The 13,498-nt window shown below is 41.5% G+C and overlaps 2 protein-coding genes across 2 annotated transcripts in view; one reads left to right on the top strand and one right to left on the bottom strand.

The window, feature by feature from the left end:
* neurl4 (neuralized E3 ubiquitin protein ligase 4) overlaps positions 1-5,445 on the top strand; it is a 20,156-nt gene extending 14,711 nt beyond the window's left edge. Inside the window, exons 24-29 of the mRNA XM_044098124.1 lie at positions 160-253; positions 337-444; positions 544-688; positions 1,363-1,475; positions 1,571-1,730; positions 1,814-5,445. Coding sequence (XP_043954059.1) covers positions 160-253; positions 337-444; positions 544-688; positions 1,363-1,475; positions 1,571-1,730; positions 1,814-2,018 — 825 coding nt within the window. The 3' untranslated portion in view covers positions 2,019-5,445. The remainder of the gene's footprint in view (positions 1-159; positions 254-336; positions 445-543; positions 689-1,362; positions 1,476-1,570; positions 1,731-1,813) is intronic.
* hdlbpb (high density lipoprotein binding protein b) overlaps positions 5,107-13,498 on the bottom strand; it is a 26,236-nt gene continuing 17,844 nt past the window's right edge. The window contains exons 20-28 of the mRNA XM_044098126.1: positions 12,953-13,094; positions 11,777-11,904; positions 11,589-11,693; positions 11,346-11,480; positions 10,859-11,002; positions 10,600-10,779; positions 10,399-10,515; positions 10,001-10,159; positions 5,107-9,109 (exon numbers count right to left, since the gene is read on the bottom strand). Coding sequence (XP_043954061.1) covers positions 9,017-9,109; positions 10,001-10,159; positions 10,399-10,515; positions 10,600-10,779; positions 10,859-11,002; positions 11,346-11,480; positions 11,589-11,693; positions 11,777-11,904; positions 12,953-13,094 — 1,203 coding nt within the window. The 3' untranslated portion in view covers positions 5,107-9,016. The remainder of the gene's footprint in view (positions 9,110-10,000; positions 10,160-10,398; positions 10,516-10,599; positions 10,780-10,858; positions 11,003-11,345; positions 11,481-11,588; positions 11,694-11,776; positions 11,905-12,952; positions 13,095-13,498) is intronic.

Genomic DNA, 13,498 nt, shown 5'->3' with positions numbered 1-13,498 from the left:
GGAATTTAATGATTTATTTTGTATTTTTATGCATTTCTAATATTGTATGAAGCTAAATAAAAAATATCTGCTCAATTATTAAGAATTATCCGATTAATTATCCGATTAATTGTTCCAGCTGAGATCTTTCTGCTGTAACTGATGTTCTCCTGGCGACAGGTCACGATAGTAACCAACAACGTGCCAGCTGTGGGAGCTGAGAGCGGCGAGACGCACTTTCAGGGAGACATGGAGAAGGCAGACATGGTTGACGGTACAAAACTTCTCGGTTTGCTTTTTTTCCGACTCCACCGCAGCCTTCAGCCTCCTCAGCAGGTTCTCTGTTGGCGCTTGCAGGCATCAAAGAGAGCGTGTGCTGGACGCCCCCTCCAGAGGTCAACCCCAACAAGACCTGCGAGTACCAGGCGCTCTGCTCCCGCTTCAAGGACTTGCTCACTTTACCAGGTTTGACTTCACCTCTTTGACTTCTCGCCACTGTTTCCGTCCAAATTGTCTCCTCCCACGTGTAAAAACGACGCTTTTCCTTTTCCGTTCAACCTCAAGATGGCTACTTCAACGAAGATGCAAAGTACAACCTGTGCTACTGTGAGTCCTGCCACAAGCTGCGGGGAGACGAGGCGTACTACAAGCGAGGAGAGCCACCCCGAGACTACGCCCTGCCATTTGGATGGTGCCGCTTCGCCCTCAGGTGGGAGGCTGCAAAAAAGCCTTTAGTTTATTTATTTATTCATGCCGTTACGGTAAATCTCGAAATCTCTGAAATGTGTAAAATGTTGGAGTAAAAAGCATTTTCAAGTTAAGGGCTTACAAGCATCAGAAAATTATTTTTTTTTAATTAATTCTTTACCAGATTCAGAATTAAAAAACCCCAAAACATTCATATAAAAACGCAAAAATGTGTTGGTTGTAGAAATTAGCAGTAACTTGCTGCTTTTCTTGGGTCTTAAAGGGACAATTAGAAAAATATTGGATATATCTATATATACATATCTATAAACAAACTGAACTATAAACATTTCTGGATGGATAAACAGGTTCTGTATAGTTATGGTCTAATATTTTAACTTCTTTCTGCCTTATGTATGCATACGTAGTGTTTTTACTGTGAAATGGATTCTAAGTTATTTTATTCATTTGATTAGAGCACATACAACAGATATAAAGTTCAGTATGTAGTTTGCAAGTAAGCTAAATGAGGCATGATTGGGTGTAACTCTAACCACTAGATGGCGGTAAAGTGTCTTAAATATAATCCTTTGTGTTTAACATTGATGTTTTTGCTCTAATAAATGTTATTAGCATCTGTTTCTATGTCTGTTTGTTAGTTTTTAGCTATTATTTATACCCTGCCTCATTTTGCAGGGTCAAGTCCCACTGTGAGGTTTCCAATGCACTAAAGAAATGGCACATTGCGTATCACGGCACCAACGTGGGAGCCCTGCGGCGCACACTGGACCACGGCCAGCTGCTGCCTGGTACAACGCTCATATTCTTTGCCATGAGTCGTTGTGATGTTTGTGTCTACACGTTTTTTTTTAAGGAATCGTTTTTGTTTGGCTTCGCTTTGCAGGGACGTCGTCCATTTTCCTGGTGTCTCCAGTGAAGACGGAGAGTCCAAACGGCTACACCGAACCAGAGGAGAACAGCGCCCCCGGCAGGGAGGTTCCCAGAGTGCGGCTCTCCCCGACCATGCGCTACTCTGGCATGGAGACGTTTGCTCCCAAAGTGCAGTGAGTTTGTGGCGCGCGCGGAAACGTCGGGATGGTAGGAACCTGTGCAGGAAGTGACGGGTCGTCTTCTCCTCTTCCTGCAGATTTCAGGACCCACGCTCTCACCGCTGCCACCAGGCTCAGGTGGGTTTCCAGGTGTGCGTGCGGCCGGGCTCCTACAAGGTGGGGCCTCAGACGCTGAGCCACAGCGAGCCTCTAGATCCCCGCTTCAGCAACTCTGAGATCGAGTGGATCACGAAGGAGCAAGGCGGCACGCTTCTCTACGGACTGCTGATTCGGGTGGAGTGAACGGCGTAGCGGCGGCGGCGAAAGCTTCTGGTTATTTTTGATAAACAGACAACCAAATCCAAGACCTGCCTTGAGCAAGACACTACTCTGGAACCCGGCTGGTCCTGAAGCGGATTGTCGACAACTCAGCATCTCTGGTTTTGTTTTGGGTCGCTCGCTCTTCGGCTCTTTTACCGGCCGGGAGCAGCGGTCGTTACCGAGAACAGACACTGCCTGCACTTTATGTTTCGGACACTAGTGGGCGATTTTTAAACTTCTCATCGACGCAACATGTTTGTTTATGAGCTTAATTTTTTTTTATTTTTTTCTCCCGTCATTTAGTTCTTCCATCCTCAAGTACTTTTTTTTTTTTTTTTTAGTTTGGCACTTAGTTTAACACCTTTTTGACTTCCAAATTTTTCACAAAAAAATGACTAAAAGGTAGGTTTAATGACAAAAAAAAAAAAGAGGGACGGTGTTTTATCAGCAATGTAGAAAAATAACGACACTTGAATCTGAACATGAGCCCAAGAGCATCGTGATTGTGACCTTGATAGCAGGGAAAATTTAAAACTGGAGGGAGGGACTGATATGTTTACACGCCTGTCTTTCACTGTGTTTCTGTCCTCTTTGTGTCTCCGTATGAGCAGACGTTCATATTGCCGCCCAATGTTGGACTCAGATATGGGAATGGCTTTTGACCAATCTAATTTTGATATTTATTTGACTCAAAATCTGAATTTCTGAGTTTGGTGTTGGGAAAACTCTAATGGAAACTGTGTTTCTGTGATGGTTACGTCTCGATCTGGAGGTCATGGTTCATCGAAGAAAAACAACTGGATCCAATGCAATATGGCTGCCATGGACGGGGATTAAAATCAGGGTCCATTGTATCAGTAATGTGCTGCATTCCACTCTTCTTGGAAATCCCATCTCGGTTTTTGGACTGAAGGCTTCACACAAAAGTTGAACTTTGTAGTCACAACTTAAACAACCAGTGGGGATTTATCCGTTGTTGCGGTACTAACATGTTGTAGCAGTACAAGCCACAACATGGCTACAAACCCGTTGTGCAGCACTCTATTGTGTATAAATGAGACTTTTATGACCCTGGCAATCATATTTAGTATTAATCTCTTGGCTGTTGTGAAGCTTCTAATGTCGAGGGCCATTCATGTAGCATTTCCAATCAGAAACGGGGAAAATCTGAATTACAGAAACAAATGGAAATCCCAAGTCCACGAGCTGCTCCGACGTTAAATCACATATGGCTTCCACTCTCAATGTAAGTTACAGAAAGGATCTGTGTTTGTGCCTCAGGCTCTGGGAGTCACACTGGTTTTCCAGATCCAAGGTCACACTATTGAGGTGCATGAAATCCAGCATATTGCTGCATATTTATTCACCTCATAAGTCAGGTATTGGAGTGGCAATCAGCGTGCTCCAGTCGCCTGTGGGATTACTTAATTGTTGTGGTTTTCACCACAACGATACAAGACGTTTCAGATCCGTTTTATGTAAGTACCTGGTTCAGTGAGAAACAAACTGTGTAAAGTGCTAAAAGTATAGTTTTGCAACTCATCATTTTATTCACATGGCAGCCATATTGGATGTTTTTAACCTTTGGGCTGAGAACTTTTCAGTTTGGATTGAAGGGGCGTTTTGTTGCATTTCCAGATGGGAACATTGAAACAGAGACTCTTAAGTCCATTAAGTCCACAGTTTGAACATGGAAGGTCTCAAGAGTTTAAATCCAACATGGCTGACAAGTATGTTTAAAAAAAGGTCTTTTTGTTAAATGAGATAGTTTTGTGCAGATTCTGAACATTATGGTTTCAATCCGTTGTTTTAATGGATTGCTACTAAAGTCGGTCATTCCCATGTCTGAGCTCAGACTTTGAGGTGAACGGAACCAAATTTAGGTTCTGATTACTGTTTGGTGTGGGGCCAAACATGACTCAACTCGTCATTTTAAGGAAAACCACTCACAAGCTTTTAATGGAAATAAAACTGTTGTTAGAAATCAGTGTTTTATAAGCACCGCTGCACCTTTTGGCATAAAAAAAATAAAACCCGCACTGGAATTTGCTTTACAAGATATAGAAAATGTCAGAAGGTAGATTCAGGCTGAGTTTGACTGTTTATGACTCACCGGAACCGGTTTTTACATTTATAAAGGGTAAGCTAAGAGTTCCAGTTCTTTCAGAAGATTCTCAGAAAACTTTGATGTACTTGGAAAAAGTAAAAGCTAGGTGATGTGAAAGTGAAAAAATTAAAAACACTTATTTATATCTTAAGTGTATTTTTTTTTAAAATCAAACCAGAGTTGTTGTCTAGATTAGAAAAACGTGATGCTAATGGGCTAGCATTAGCATTCGGCACTTAAATACAGGACTATTTCACTGTTTTTAAGGAATCTGAATTAGTCAAATTTATTAACTTAAAATTGTATCAGGATATTGTGTATTTATAAGACGTTGAATTGTAAAAGTTAATTGCTGGCTGTGTAGTTACCCCTTCATACAGTCAGTGACTCGAACGCTAGATTTTGATTGCTTAACTTTCGGCATTTCCTAACAGCTGTTTACTCATTTTGCGTTTAATTTTTTAAATTTCTCACAGCGAAAACTCACTGTGAAATAGATAAAAATTGGACATTTAGGCCAAGCTTCCAAACTCGCGCTGATTAAAAGCAGTGAATTAGCTCTTTGGTCAAGTGCTCGGTCCTGGTGGTTATGAAAATATTAAGGGATCCACTTACCGTACCTGTCTATCTCTGCCCATGCTAAGCTAAATTTAAACCTATTGTTAAATTCTGCTCTTTATTCCAATCCCAAAATGCCCAGCCTCCCGGTAGAAGTCACATAAAGCCAAAAGGTCCAACATCAGTCTCGCTCCATCGCCGTTTACGTCACACGCAAACCCATCCATTCATCCGTCACGTCCGACACGGTTTACCCGACCAACACCGCTTCCTGTGTTTGATTATGTTGGCTTTCCATAAGCCGGTGTTTACATGTGAATGTTGTTGATTAGGGCTCCGCGTTCATTTCACTCCACGACTGTTTTGCACTCATTTGTTCATAATCCAAAACACCCGCTTGGATTGTTTACAATCAGCTTTTTTTTTCTTTTTTCTTTTTTTTTTTTTGCCAATTTGCATCCTTGGAAAATAAAAGTGTTATAGCAGAAGGGGTCAAACACTAAAAGTACAGTCAGAGAAGCTCAGCCATCTTCTCATTGATGAGGGAGAAAAAAAAAATTAAAATAAAAAAAATGTGAAAAAATGTTATTACTACATGGGTTCTTTACAGCCCAGTGCTGCTTTGTACACTTTAATTTGTATTTTTGTTTTGTTTTCGGTATGTTGTGTTGTACAGGCTGTTACATAACAAATCATATCTTCATGATTTATATAATAAAAAAATAAATAAATGACCTGACAAAAGGTATGGTCCAAAGCATGGTTAATGTGTTGGCTCTGTGAGGAGTGGGCTAAGAAAGAAAAAAGAAAAAAAAAACCTGCTGGGGGCATTTTGTGTGCGTTTCTTTTAGATTTTATTTAAAGTAGGAAAAAGAAAGTCTGGTCACTGACAGGTTATTGCAGTGTTACACTCCATCACAACTCGTCCAAAATGTTGTGGACTGAAATGACTCCTTAAGGCCAATAGTGGGATTCTTTTCATAGCTTTTTACAGAAGTAGTGGCAGCGCTGTCCTATTTGACATACAGACCAACATAAATGTAATTTAAATAACAAAAGAAACGGACTTGGACGACATTTAAGCTATTGACACACGACTGTTTGCGCTGACGAATCATCTGCTCATTTGTCTTGCTGGATTGCATAGAGGGCTCTAAGATGATGTACTCATGTTTTTGTTTTTTGCTCCAGCTTGGATTTATTTTCAGTTTTTCCTTAAATTGGACCCTGAGTTTCGGCATTTCCTAAAAGAGCTGTTTACTCTGACCTCTCTTTCCCACTAATTTCGGTTGTGGGAAACAAATTAGAGACGTTCGAACTGAACGAGAAGATTGACTCACATCGGCATGCTGAACAGTTGAATTGACTCGCAGGCGAGGAAAGCTGGCCTTATTTTATAAGTAATTCTTCTAATAATTGTTTGACTACATGTTAGATAACTGAGTGTAAAGTTTCTAACTTTCAGCCCAAGATGAAAGAATCAAAGAATGTAATTTTCACACCTTTCATCCCAATGTACATGCACAACACAAGGCATATATCTTATATGCGTGGCAGGCCATAATGCTTCATTGAATGCACTTTTCTTCAAATTTTATAAAACCTGAATTGAGATGCAGCAGCTTTACCTCACTAGGCTCCTTTGATTGATCCTCCTATCTAATTCTCACAAACTCCAAATCGTTCAGGTTTTCCTTTAAATCTTCCAGTCAGAAAGCAGCTTTAGATAAACTTACTCAAACGTATTTGGTCAACAAGACCACGAGTAACATTTCTAAACCAGAAAAAGGGAGAGGGGGAATTTATATCGTTTTGTTAAAAATTATTATCAAGCTCGTGGGATTAAAAAGGAAGTGTTTTCCCCCCCATTTGGGGGGTAAAATCAAAGCTATGCAGCAAGTTTGAATGAAATGCTGAGGATTAAAAACCTTTAAATAAGCCTTGAGGGCGATTCCCAACATAAACAAAAAGAAAAGTGAAATGTTTGGTTCAGCTTCTTCAACTGTACACCTTAACGTCCACTCACACAAACATACAGTCCTTCAGAAATCCCAGAAACCAACAACAAAAAGAAAAAGTCCACACAGTTTTAAAAAAATAGCGAAAAGATCTTTGTACACTTGGACACAACAACTGGTAATATGTTCCCGAACCCTGACGCACAAGATCCACTCAGACGTGAGGTTGCAAGCTACAGTGAGTGCTTTTTTTTTTTTCTCCCTCCTTTTTTATATCTATATATAGATATAAAAAAACAGATGATCACAGTAGTTCAAATAAAATGGCTCCTTTTTTCAAATAAATAAACAAAACAGCCTTTGTTTACAAGACTTTCAGTCAATACAGTTCGAAAACAAAGGAGAACAGCAGCGGTTTTTAGTCCTACATGAAAATAAATACAGAGAAATAAAACAGAATCAACACAACAGGACTGGGTGTAAAACCTCCCAAACCCGAAACACACACAGGGCTGACAGCGCCATCTGGTGGCTGGATGCTAACGTCAGAATTCAGCAAACACAAAGAAGTCTGTTATTTCACTACATTTTCCTAATATAGCATTTTGAAAAGGAGAATTTAAAATCTGGAGTAATTTTCTTTCCCTAATTTGGTTTATAAAACCCTAAAGAATTATATGTAATAACAATAGGTAAATTTTTTTGTTCCTGTTTGCCATTGTTTCAATGTTTTCTAAAATTAGAGTTTCTCCTTATCCATATAAAAAAAAAAACGGTATTTGAACAAATCCTAAAAAAAAAACAAAAAAAAAACAACAACAACGGATGAACAGAGAGGTTTTGGTTTTGAATTTCTTTCCCTAATTAAAATAAAAACCAAAACAAAATTAAACCAACAGGAAATAGTAACAATAATTTGTCTGTTTTCTCATTTTGATGGCTGATTGTTCAGGATAACTTAAAATCACAGCATTTAAAGACCAGAGCTTTAAAAACTATACTTAATTCCTCTTTGTAATAATTTTATAGCTACAAAAACGAAAAAAATTGTTTGCATTTTTAGAAAATACCTATTTTTCTGTTGAAACAGGCAAGTGTATTTGTTTTTCCTCTTAAGTTTTCATATTTAAAATAATAAAAAAAATGAAATCAGTGGTAAAGACAAGCAATGGAAATGAAAAGTTTTTCATGTTCTCACACTAAATGTTTTTAAAGTGGGATTTTTTATTATTATTATTTTACGTGAGAAAATCAGACCAAGTTAAAATTTCTGTCTAACCACTTTTGACCACAACAATACAGCTTTCTTTTAATAAATAATAAGTTTTTATTTTATTTTATTTTATGTGGCAAAATGAGTTGAAGTTGAGTATGGCTCAATTTTGGTTTTGTTTTTTAAATAATCACCGGTAACTAGGAGAAACCAAACATCCAAGTCTAAAATATTCTGACCAAACAAAAACAAAAATGTTGTTCAGTAAAATTTAACCCGTTATTTGTTTCTGTGATTAGAACAGAAATGTACGTCTGTTTTCATATTTAATATGATAAAAAATACAATCATAGGCAAACAGAAAGCAAAAAAAGACTGGCTGCAACCATCAAAGAGTGACTCTAGGGGGCGATGTTTCTTTTGTAATGATTAAGGACATTTCGTCACATTTTTTAAAATTGATGAGAACCACATGGACTTTACCAAACTCCAATTTGTGATTGTTGATTTCTGACGAGAAAATCTGATCACCAGAACGAGCGCAGACCTCAACGGCTCACCTGCTGCACCGCACAGAGAGAGAGAGACCATAAGGAAAAAAAAAACCATAAAATATTTTTAGTTAAAAACTGTTTTCACGCTAAAAAACTGACTCCCGTTTACTTTATTTTTCAGACTGAAAAGTCCCAAGATTTAGCTGTTGTAACAGGACAAACCGCTCCACTTCCTGAAATAGGTCCTGCTCAGGAAGAATGAGGGTACTTCCTGTCTGTGCTGGACTCCAGCGAAGGGACGTTAGTGGGGGTCGGGGGTCGGAGGACAGCGGGCGTTTGGCAGTCTCAGGGGGAGAAGAAGACGACAGTCTGTGAAACGTTTCAGGGAGAAGCAGAGCGGGGTAGCAAAATTATGACGAGAGCATTTTGCCCCTTCCCGTCTTCAAGGAAGGAAGAGTGGAATGAACTACATTAAGAGAGACAGATAAGACTCAATCTCCCAGAATTCACTTTGGCTGGTGTGGGAGACCGGCGGGAGCAGAGGGACACTAGAGAGACGAGGAGTAAAAGGGGGAAGGCGAGCAGCAAGTTGACTTGAAATCAGTTTTGTCTCGTACTTCACTGTACACAAGTTTAGTCGTCGTTTTCCTTCAGAACTTCTTGGGGCCCCAGGCGGACGTTTGCTTCGGGGCCACGCTGGTTCCGAACGTCGGGAAATCCTCGGCGCTGCTCATGTCAGGAGCCTGGAACACAAACACACAAAGTTCCATCCCTACAAACTGTTTCCACTCTTTCACAGTTCCTAGTGCACTTTTGACAAAACCAAAGTTAAACATTCGTCTCCACTGCAGCTACAGCTTCAGATGTCTGAACATCAGGGGTCCAGTTGGGCTCCTTAAGCGCTCTACTGAGGCTCTTAAGGGACAAAAAGCTGGCTTGTTGAAAGCTAATAGAAATACTTTTTTTTCCCCCCCTCCAGGGGGTCCTTTTTGTGGGCTCTAGTGTCCCTTATATGTCAGTAGGCTGACAGGAAAGAGGGAAGGAGAGGGAGGAAGACATGCGGCAAATGTCGCTGGGTCCGGGAATCGAACCCGCGCTATCCCCTACACCACCACAGCACGCCCCATAGAAAGACGTTTTATGCATTTGTGCTTTCATGCATTATTGGAAGAGCGTTTCCACCATAAACAAGTACAAATAATGTAATGATTTTTTTTGTCATTGAGTAGATAATTAATTACCTGCTGTTTTTCTGTTACATCGGGATCATCTATGTACTAAAACTGAAATGATTACTTAACTTAATTTTTATACATTTATTTTTATAAAAAACTGATAAGTTATCTTTCTTGGAAAGGCCATAAAGTGTTTGCAGATTCAGACAGTTTCGACTCCTAATTCAGGTCGATGCTCATGTATGTCTGCTGTTGTGACTTCTGAAGGCAATATTTACACATAGTTCACAAATAATAAAATCATGAATTCATCTATGCGTCGCTTTGTGTTGGTTTGTCACATGAACTCTCAGTAAAACACCCTGAAGTTTGTTGCTGTGACATAAAATGTGGAAGAAGTTCATCCTGCCCGTATATTTTCCATAAATGTGTTTAAAGTTTATCTCTGGGAAAGCCCACCTTGTTCCCTGCTGCGTTCCAGGGGGCGTCCCGCACCACGAAGCCTTTCGCCGGACCCCCACTGCTGTCATCCAGCCCTCCGGCTCCGCCTCCCCCTCCGTGGCGAGACGGAGGCTTCATGTACGCCGCCAAGGTCTCCGTCTCCGTCACGCTGAGGAGCTGAGAGGCAAAACGAGACAAAGTTAATCAAGCAAAGGACCCACCGTGTGACTCGTGTCATCAGAAAAGTGTTTCACTTATCATATGGGGAAAAAAAATTAAAAACACCTCAACTTAACACCAAAACTTCTTATTCAACAATAAGGTTTTTTCTACATACTGGCATGATTCCATTTATCTTTGAAACCTCAAATTGCGCATTTATTCGGTCGATGGAAACGCAGCGACTGTAAACTCACGTAATCCTCCTCCAGGTTGAGCAGGTGATCTATGGCTGCATCCACCGTGTCGGGGAGGCCTGTGACCGTCACCTTGTCGGGCTCGTCGGAGCCGGGCTGCGGGAACCGGATGTCCACCTGGAAAACCACAGCTCAGTCTGACCAGGTCCGTCTGGGTAAAACGCTTCCTCCTCCCGCTCGCGCCTCGTCGTCTGCCCTCACCTTGAACTCCTCCATCAGCTTGCGGATGGCTTTGCCCCGGGCGCCGATGATGCGAGCGTGAGTCCTCGGGTCCAGGCGGACATCCTGGCTCACCATCTCCTGCAGCTCGGACACCAGCTGCTGGATGGCCTCACGGGCCTCCTCCACGTTCCGCTCGTAGCCGCAGATGACGATCAGATCCTGGGAGAACGGCGGGGAAAGCTCAGGTGAGGCAGAGAGACGCGACGACGCGCGCTCAGTTTGTGAAGGCCACACACACCTGCTGATCGTCTCCTTTGTCGGGGAACTGGATGCTGACGTCGTGGTCCTTCCTGATCTGGGAGATGACCGCGCCCTTCCGGCCGATGATCTTGGGATGAAACTTTGGATCCACAGACACGGTGACCTTGAAACTGCGCAGAGCCTGAAATGAGACGGAGAGAAAAAGGTCAAGCCATCGGGCTGAAACGATTAATTGTAAACATGGTTAATTAAATAACCGTTAATTAATTTAGTAATTAATTAATTAATCATTAATTACGCATTAATCTGGAAGAGCAACAGTCACAGTAGTAATTAAGCTAAAGCTAGGGCTGGGTGATATAGCTAAAAAATAAAATCTAATATATTTTACACCAAATTTGATTTTCAATTTTTCCCTTAAAAAAAAAAAAAAAGAAGAAAATGCCTCAACAAACTGTCCTTTTTTTTCAATAATCGATAGTAATGATTAGCTGTTGATGCGAATGCAGCTTTGTGTTTTGTACCCGGTCCTCCTGCTCGGCCTGAAGCTCTTTGACGCGCTCCAGGAGGCCCAGCTTGGCCCGCTCCACGTTGGCTGCCAGACCCGTCACCTTGATCACATCCAGCTGTTTCTCAGGCTGCGGCACCCAGATGTTCACCTGCACATCCAAAGACACAACACATCGCACTCACTCACTCACTCACAGGCCTGTTTTAAACCCTGGCCTTCGATCCAAAAACAGTCTGGGCTCTACGACTCTTCCCACCTCGTATTCCTCCATCAGCTTCCTGATTCCGCTGCCCTTCTGGCCGATGATGTAGCGGTGCAGGTCGTAAGACACTTCGACGTCCTCCGTTATGGGAACCAGTGCCTGCAGAGAGAGGAGACGAGGCGAGATGAAACATTTAACCGCACCGGGGTGAGACAGTCCAGCTGAGCTGAAGCCGTGCTCACCAGCAGGGCCGCCCTGGCCAGCTCACACTTCTCTGCCCGGCCAGAGATTGTGATGATGTCACACTTGCGAGGGACGAACTCCGCCTCTGGGCTGACGTCGCCGTTCTCCTGCGGCGACGCGTCCTGACCTGAGTTCGGCACAGGAAGCCATTTTTTTTTTTTTAAACAAAAATTAAAGAATTATGCAAACTTATCATTTAGTACATTTTTATACTTCCACTTGGGTCTCAACTGCTCCTCAAAACAGTCCAAGTGTTTAATTAGCAATAGCTTAATGTTTTTTGGTGTCTGGAAAACAAGCCGTTTTCAAAACCTCCCAATTGTTGAGTGACGCTGCGCTGTTACCTAGCAACGCCAGTGGAGTTCCGCCCGTCACCTAGCAACCCTAGCTGAGCTCCAAGATGTTTGGTCAGCTGGTTTTACCACTTTATACTACTGGAAAGGACAGGTGTTTCATTTCTGTCAGAAACAAATTGTTGCATTCTTGTGGGTTGTGCAGGAGGTTCTACTAATGCTTTTCAAAGATGTATAGTTGTGTGATTGCACATCTGTTTGCATCTTTTTCATGTGCGAGTGTAAATGTTGAGTTGGGGGGCGTGGCCAGCAGCATATTTAGATTTAAAGTGACAGGAAGCCCTAAAAAAGCTCTGAATGAAGATCCATTAATTTCTGAAAAATTCTGCTAAAACCTCTGCGCTCTTTCACAGCTTAATTCTTCCACGCACAAAGGATGTTAATAGTTTAAAATGTAGTCATTTCCTCGTACTACTTCTATTTCTTCTGCTTTTCCATATCTTTTACAGACTTCATAAGTCAGGCTCTTGCTCGGTTTGTGCTCAGTCTTCAGAAGAAAACAATGGCCCTCTAGCAGGGAGGATTCCCTATTTAACCTTTCCAATCCTGATTCTTCTAGTTTGGACTAGAGGCTAACAAAGCTAGCTTTATCTTTTCACCTCAATGAAGCTTATAAACTGTTGTGACATTACAGTTTAGCTTTGTAAACAATGTTCTGCATTAATTTCTAAAACTCTCTGGGTGGGCTTTAACAAAAACCTGTTCTGCAAAATGTTTTTCTAGCACAGGAATGATCTTGTGCAAAAGATGCAATGAACATGTTTTGCATGGCCCATAAACCTATTCAGCGTTAACAAAAGGCAGAGAGCTTGTGTTTCTAACCTGCAGCGCTGTCGTCTCTCTCGGGGAACTTGATTTGGACCTCGTGCTCCCTGGTGATGTTCTGGATGCGGCTGCCTTTGGGCCCCATGATGGCGCGGTGGTGCCGCTGAGGGATGGCCACCTCCACATTCACCTGCGACTCCTGCAGCACAACAAGAGAGAGAGAAAAAAATAAGCTATTTATAGAGCCAATTCCTTCTGTTTGTGAAGCTCAAACTAAAAACAACAAAATGACAAGAAAAGAGCCACAGATACACGAGGCCATGAATCGGCTGGTGGATTATTCCTGCGGTCTGAAGCTGAATAAAACCCACTTAGAGCTGCAAAAGTTACAACCTTCTGAGCGAAACTTTATTTTTTTAGAAAGGCATATGCTGCAGAAAATTTGTTTAATTTTTAAGTCATGTATTTATTTATTTCTAATTCATGGCTATAGAAGCATAAAACTAGCAAAACATGGTTAAACACATTTTCTCTTATTTGATGTTGACATCTGTGGAAAAACATCACTGGTAATTTTAGAGTGAATTTCCTCATAAGAAGCTG

This window comes from Gambusia affinis, linkage group LG18 (genome assembly GCF_019740435.1).
Source record: "Gambusia affinis linkage group LG18, SWU_Gaff_1.0, whole genome shotgun sequence".
Taxonomy (NCBI): Eukaryota; Metazoa; Chordata; class Actinopteri; order Cyprinodontiformes; family Poeciliidae; genus Gambusia; species Gambusia affinis.
Note: the sequence above shows the minus strand (reverse complement) of the source record. Positions and strands in the feature narration are given on the sequence as shown.